At 43.3% G+C, this 7,380-nt stretch overlaps 1 protein-coding gene across 8 annotated transcripts in view; it reads right to left on the minus strand.

The window, feature by feature from the left end:
- Positions 1-7,380, minus strand: part of meis2a (Meis homeobox 2a) — a 79,966-nt gene that overhangs the window by 65,800 nt on the left and 6,786 nt on the right. For all 8 annotated transcript variants that reach the window (XM_032500161.1, XM_032500159.1, XM_032500160.1 and 5 more), the window contains exon 7: positions 894-1,008. In XM_032500161.1, the coding sequence (XP_032356052.1) occupies positions 894-1,008 (115 nt within the window). The remainder of the gene's footprint in view (positions 1-893; positions 1,009-7,380) is intronic.

The following is a 7,380-nucleotide window of genomic DNA, read 5'->3' on the forward strand; positions in this document are numbered from 1 at the left end:
ACTGCCAGAGGGCACACAAAGATACAGAAAGAGACCTAAAACTGTCTCTCTCTCTCTCTCTCTCTCTCTCTCTCTGAGAGATTGTGGTGCATTCAAAACCAGGAAAGACAAGAAAAGAAAGGCCAAGAGCTCATCATCTGTTCTCTTAGTTAAGGCAGCCGTTGCATTTCATAAACAATTTTAACCTCACAATGTATGGATGCTCGTCCTCACGTATATATTCAACTAACAGCATATCCTTGGGATAATTTACATGTCAAATTTGATACAGACAGTGACAAAAATGCAAGGCGGATAGCTGTGACTTGCACAAACTATCTGTAATAATTCCAAATACATTTGTTTTGAAATGCATTATTGCTGTTTGGCAGGTTGTGTACTAGATAACAGAAGGCTCACTGAGACATAATTAGGGGCTGTTGTGTGAGCAAAGTTAATATGGTTTAAATGCAAGCAAGAACTGGCAGAAATATAGTATTAATCACCAGCTTTTGTTCATCTCTCTAAATAGCAACATTTTGGAAAGCCCTTATACTAGGTTGGTGTATTTCAGTGGCTGTTGATTGCATTCGTGAGTGTGTGTAACAGTGGATAAGCGTGTTCATTTTTAGGTGTGACTATGTGTTTACATGGACGCCAGTCAAAAAGTGGGATAATCCAATGTGCAAAAGGAGGGACTGGGACATATGTGCCATCTTTTTACTGTAGATCTCCCATTAGATAGGGATAAAGTGGAGTGTTGGCAACTCTATTAATGCATGACGATCAATATGTCCTGCATAGACTTGTGCCTGTATCTATGTATGTTTACGTGTTAGTGCTTGAGTGCAAAAGTGAATGCATGTACGAGTGTGTGAGTGTGCATGTGCATGCCCATTTCTGTGCTGGCTCACCTTGTTCGCTGCTGTTGTCACCGCTCTGTGAAGCATGTCCCCCGCTGGAGGGCCCCGGTGTGCCGGCTGAGTGTGTGGAGGTGGCGTCATCATGGTCTCTCCAGGAAGCTGGGTTCTGAGGTTTGAAAAGAGAGAAAGCGAGCGTGGGATCCATCCATCCATCCGTGCATCCATCCACATTCCCCGTCCAAACCGCAAACCAGGAGCAGAGAGAGCAGGAAGGGGGGGAGGTAGAGAGGGAGAGACACAGAAAGAGAGAGAGACCACATGAGTATGCTGGAAAAGTGAGTGACATTTGTAAGAGTCTACAGGCACTGTAAAGGTCCTTGGCCTGCTTACATTCTCCTGGCAGGGCAAAGAGCCCCATCGCCTATTTCCCCAGCTAGCAGACAATCAACCATGCCACTAGAATCATAGATGAATAGAAAGTAACTAATGCACTAAAGCAGCTGGCAATAAGTCAAAACACTGTAATCAAAGTGTTTCATTAATGCATGAGAGCAGAACGCAGTTTGATTATGAACATTGCAAGTGGGGCACTTGTGAGTAATTGTCTAAACACACATGGCAGAGCCCGGTGGAGTTCGTTTATACCATAACCAATTGAGACTTCCGTGTCAAGTGAGAAATATAGAGGTAAAAAGTCCAAACAAACCACAGCCGCCATTAATCATTACCACTGTCAGAAATGAAAATAAGATATGACAATCATTCTCCTGCTAATCTGCCAAAAATGCGTACACGCCCACACCGACATACACACACGCCCACCGAGGCTTGCAAGAAAATACACTCACGCACACATGCTAATGACATAATATAGCAAAGAAGTATAAACACATATGCACACACACTCACTTTTATATATACAAACACATGCTAAAAAAGCGTTAAATCTCTGCTGGCTAACTTCAAAGAAATGTCCATAAACAAATTCATAGCTTTTAAGGCGTCTTTTTTTTTCCTTCCCTCCCTCTACATCTCATTTTATCTCCTTCTCCTCCTCTCTTTCCTGGTCATTCCTACTGCCCTGCCGTTGCACACAGGGAAACAGGATTTTCTACTGTACAGGAAAGGCTTTATCAGTGCCACATAAAGGCAGGCTGAAGGTGGAATTTCCTCTGCCATTCGGGCAATAGAGGGACAGACGGATCACGTCATTTACTACACTCAGACACACAGGCTCAGTCCAATACACACTCCAAACAGCCTCTCACACAGAGTTGATACAAACCTAGCTAGTCTTTCCCAATTTAACCTGTTACCTGAGCACGATGACAAAATGTTGGCCGACGTAAGCCCAACGTTGTCTGGGGCCTGAGAGAAGCGGCCCCTTGAGCAGAGCCCAAGCCAAACAAACAGGCCTGCACCAGGGTTTCCCACAAACCTCAACCCACTTCTCAGTTCCCGTTATGGTTGTTTTTTTCTTTCTCCCTCAAACACACATAAACACATACATACGAAAACAGAAGGAAAATGTACACGCCAGAGAATATTCCAAGAAAGAGACCGTTTTTACCATTTTGTCTAACTTCAGTTCCTGGTGAACTTCTTTTCCCTCAGCTCCCGCCAGAGAGGAGCCTGCCTGCCTGCTTTGGTACCCCAGTCAGAGTGAGCTGTACTGTTGGAGGACAGACAGGATAGTGCCTGGAGACTGGTGTAGGTTTGCAGGGAAACAGAGGATATAAGACAAGCGGCTGGCGAGCTCCCTTGGGTGTGCGTTCCTGATGTGCTGCTGCTTGTTCTGCTGCGGAGGCGCGGCTGCTGTTATGCCTGTGAGCGAGGCCCTTTTATCTGCTAAGTTTTTTGGGGAAGGAGGGCTGTTTTCTCAAACAGCTCGGAGCGGAAAACAGCAGACAGAAACACACAAGGCCCTTCAGACCCTCCGCTCCACTCAAGGCCCTCTCAGCGTCAGCTGTTCACCGGATGGCAATCAGATAAAGAGCTCGGAGAATTGCTCAGAAGAGGGGTACGAAGACAGGGTGAACAATAGCCCCTGCGTGAGTTTTAGCCCTCCAGAGTGAGCAGTGGGGAAAGTGTCCCTGCTCTGAGAGGGATGGATGATTGTGATGGGATCCCAGGTCTGGGCCACTGATCAACACATGGTACACTTCATGGGAACAAGGTCTGTTGTCTGTTATTCTCAACACAGCATATGCTGAGTCAAATCACTAATGTGGGAAAACTCAGTCTAATTCTGTCAGCGTCACATTGAACAAGGAGGGAAGGAGGTAAAAATCCCAGACTCCCAGAGTACATATTGTATTTAGGCAGAGCTGGGATCTGTGCTCTCCGTTGTTGTTCCAAGAGAAGAAAATCACTGGGTTCTACTTCCTCACAATGAGACACCCACTGCCGGCAAGATGCAAGACAGACCTCAAAACTATGCTCGCTGCTCTCACACACTCTCTCTCTATTGCTCTCTCTCTCTCTAACACTTGCCAGCTATGGCCACAGCACAGTTTTAATGCAACAGCTGAATCGATAGGACTTCATTTAGCTATCATTGCAGAGTAATGTGTCATTTTTAATGGTGCTGGCACTAAATTAAATTCAAAGACACCTCAGCTAATGGTGTGGCAGGGAATGATATTTGGCTGTGATTTGCTACCCTGTGGGTTTAATGGGTCTGTATGGATACAGATAAAGCTTTGTTAGTTTGTTTCTTATTGGGCAAAAAGCAGAACACTGCACTTTATGTCACATAATAATAATAATAATAATAATAATAATAATAATAATAATAATACAGTAAATACTAAGCCTTATGCATATGCAGTAGATATCTTTGATGACGCACACTCTCCTTTTTAATACATGTAAGTCACCTCTCATTCATAACCCTGTCTGCAAAACAAGACAACAAATATCACAACAAAAGCGTCAACTTTCCGCGCTCAACAAGGCGACAAAAGCAACAGCCTTTCCTCCCCATGAATAATTTAGTGTGCCTCTCTGAGCTATGGAGGGTGCATCACCAGACACCGCGTAACACAAACACACACACAACCATTTTGTCACAACCCTCATGGGTCTGATAAAGTTCAAACAAGTTGGGGGGGGGGGGGGGGGGGGGGTATCGTGTCACCCAAACAGTCTTCTTCAACCTACAAAAGAAGTCCTCGAAAAAAGAAGAAGAAAAAAATAGAGGAAGAAGCAAAGAGAAGAGAAGGCCTCCAGCCCATGTGACTATTCCCTAAAGCTGGGCATAATTAGGAGTCAAACATGGTTCACTCCATGCTCTTGCCTAATTGTGTTAAAGAGCAGTGTTACCAGGAGGAGGAAGAGTAAGAAAGGCTAGCAAGCGTGCGCGCACACACACACACACACACACACACACACACACAATAGGACTAGATAGAGAATAAGATACAAAAGAAGCATGGTCTCTAGGGGCAGCTGTGTCTATTTGCTGGGGTTAGCAACTGGCAGCTGATAAAACAAGTTGTAATTAATATAAAAGCAGGAGACAATATGGGGAGGAAGGCTTGTAGTGGAGCCAGGCCACAGGAGAGCAGGAGAATGCTGCTGTCTCCTCTGCTCCTGTCCCCTGTTTCTCATTTACAAACACCTGCCTGGCACAATCTCACTTCCTTCACTGCACTCTGCCTACATCCCTAGGAATTTCAAGTAAAATTGATTTAGCAGCATCATTGAATTTCCCTCAAATTCCCCTGAAACCCGGAGGAAATGGAAGAAATCTGTTGGTGTACTAGCAGCGTGAGGTAGGCTGAGAACGTCTAGCCGTGTGTGTGTGTGTGTGTGTGTGTGTGCCTTGCACTGCCACTGCGATGAGCAACTACAGGAATCCTGTGCAGAACATGTACAGAATCGCTGACACAACAGAAACACAAGGGGCCGTAAATCATAAAGCCAGCTGACATTTCAAGACACATCTTGCTACACGGCATAAACAGAGAAAAACTCTTCCCAAATTTCGGTTGGGTTGAGCACATAATTATACACAGCCTATTTAGAAAAGTGTAGGTGCACCTCTATTGAACAACTGAGTATTTACAACACCCTCAATTACCCAGATTATAAAGACTCCTTAATTTAACAGCAAATAATTCACCGCAGCATGTTTTAACAGACACCAGGGATTGAGTGATTGTATTTAAGCTTCAAAACTTTCTCTGAGACAAAAACAACCTGTTTTACTATCTTCATAACACACATCAAAATTACTATTCCAAAATGTGAAATAGCATTAATATAAAACACACAAGTCATTATAGATAATTCTAGTTTCAGTAATTCCTTGTAGCAAATAACCCTTAATTATGTAAATATACACTCAATGGCCACATTACTACTTGCACCTGTACAATCAAATACAAGCCAATACAACTTTTCTACCATAGAGTCTATTTTTATAATGCCTGTAATAACTTTTTTTGTTGACACTCATAGATGTGTTGAGTGAATTTGATGTTTTAGCATTGAGGTCAGTTAGTGATGATGTTATATTGAGAGGTGTTTCTAATATTTTGCCCTTAATGTATGTCAACATTTATCAATATCATGTGGTCCAGTAAACCACATTGATATATAATAAACATATAATTGAATTTACAAATTTCCATTGATATCAACAATAACCTTATTATCTTTTTTAAGGTAGAATTGATGGTGGAGCAGTTGTATTGAATTACAAAGTGTATGCCTGTGGTAAAATTAACTGTATGTTGCATTTCAGTAGGTACAAGTCAACATACATGCGTCTCACGATGTTAAAACAACTGTGCAGCAACTGTTCTTCATTGCAGTCATTTACAGCATGCATTCAGTTAAAGGAAGGGGTGTGTAGGAGATGCAACAAGTGAGCCTATAGCCTCTCTCTCCAGTCGCGGTAGCGATGATTAGATATGCCTGCCAACAGGACCCTGCCTCTGAACACTAATCAAATAGGAAATGTAAGCCCAGACATCCCCCATCACAAAACAATTGTGTGGAACAGACAGAGCGGTCCAAGTCAACGCTGCACTGTTTTTTATGAAAAGGGGAGGAGGTGAGGTTGGGGGGGATCCAAACGCAGTCAGTCCCTGAGGAGAACAAAGCTAGTTGAATTAGAACACCTCCAAAACTGAGAAATTCCACGGTTCAGCAGGCCGGCTCGGCCCGAGGGCTATCTGTCCACGGGCAGAGAGCCCATGTATGCGCTGCACCCTGCACCCTGCACCCTGCACCCTGCATACTGACATTCAGAAACAGGACATTACTGAGCACCCATCTCTGCTGATGCACTCAGTAAATCACTCCATGGGCACAAGATGAACTATTGCTATTACTTGAATAAACCTGTGACATCACTATGTTTGACCAATGGTCTACAGCGCCTAGAGACTGTACCAGAGAAGCAAATGTAAACAAAAAGCTTTTTCCCTTTTTTTTTCCCTTTCCAGCCATGCAGGGTCAAGATAAGCTACGCCATAACCTCTATGGGAACCACTATCACTCCCTGAGGACAGCTCTCTAAACCAAAGCGCCGGGACCTGCAAATCCTACACACGTTCTTTCTTTGTAACAAATCTGAAACTATGCAGAAATCCAAAATCCCCAAAAAAGTTTCAAAAGCGTAATGCATATGCATGGAGGAAATGAAAAGCCCTCTGCTAATATGTAAGCTTTACTGGAGAAGCGGCACAATAGCGCGACAAGACACAAAGGCTAATTCATTAGAACAGAAAATATTCAGACACTGTTAATTCTATTTGCCTCCCTAATTGGATGTAGCACAGAAGAGACAGAAATTGTATTCATTAATTAAAAGACAAGAGAGCAAACCATTGACAAGCACACACTGTATCAACCGTTTACAAATCTACACCGCTCTCTGTGTTTTTTTTCTTCCCCATCACCCTTCATGTGTAATGCAACATCTTTTTTTTTCTTTCTTTTAATTGGGATGGGGTTGATCTGAGGAGGGGGCGATGAGTTAGGAAGCCTTGGGTGGGCTACATGGTTGAGATAGTCACCGCAAGCGAATAAGGGAAATCAACAGTGTCAGCAAGGCCTCATCCAGCTCTCACTATTCTATAATCCAATCATCTCTAAGACAATGCTGCATTCAAGTGTAAATAAAACTGTGCTTATTATGCTCGGCTGTCAGGTATGAAGAGGGGAGAGGAGGGAAACAGAAAGAGGTAAAAAAAAAAAGGAAGGAAACACACACACACACACACGCACCCACGCACGCACACACGCACGCACACACACACACACAGACATACAAACAAGCTCAATGTGCCGCCTCCTTCTCAGTGAAGAGCCTCATCATCTCCAGAAAAACCAACTTTCACAAAATGAGATGTAGCCCAGGGCTATATATTAAAAATGCATATCAAAGCAAAGAAAAATGGACGTGAGAGATTCTAACTAAATAAATTAGCATATCTAACTATGAAACCGCCTCTCTCTCCTCAGTGAGAAGCGAGGACAGAAATGAATAATGAAATAAAGACAAATACAAACAAATGAAATAAAA

This window comes from Etheostoma spectabile, chromosome 20, assembly GCF_008692095.1.
Source record: "Etheostoma spectabile isolate EspeVRDwgs_2016 chromosome 20, UIUC_Espe_1.0, whole genome shotgun sequence".
NCBI lineage: Eukaryota > Metazoa > Chordata > Actinopteri > Perciformes > Percidae > Etheostoma > Etheostoma spectabile.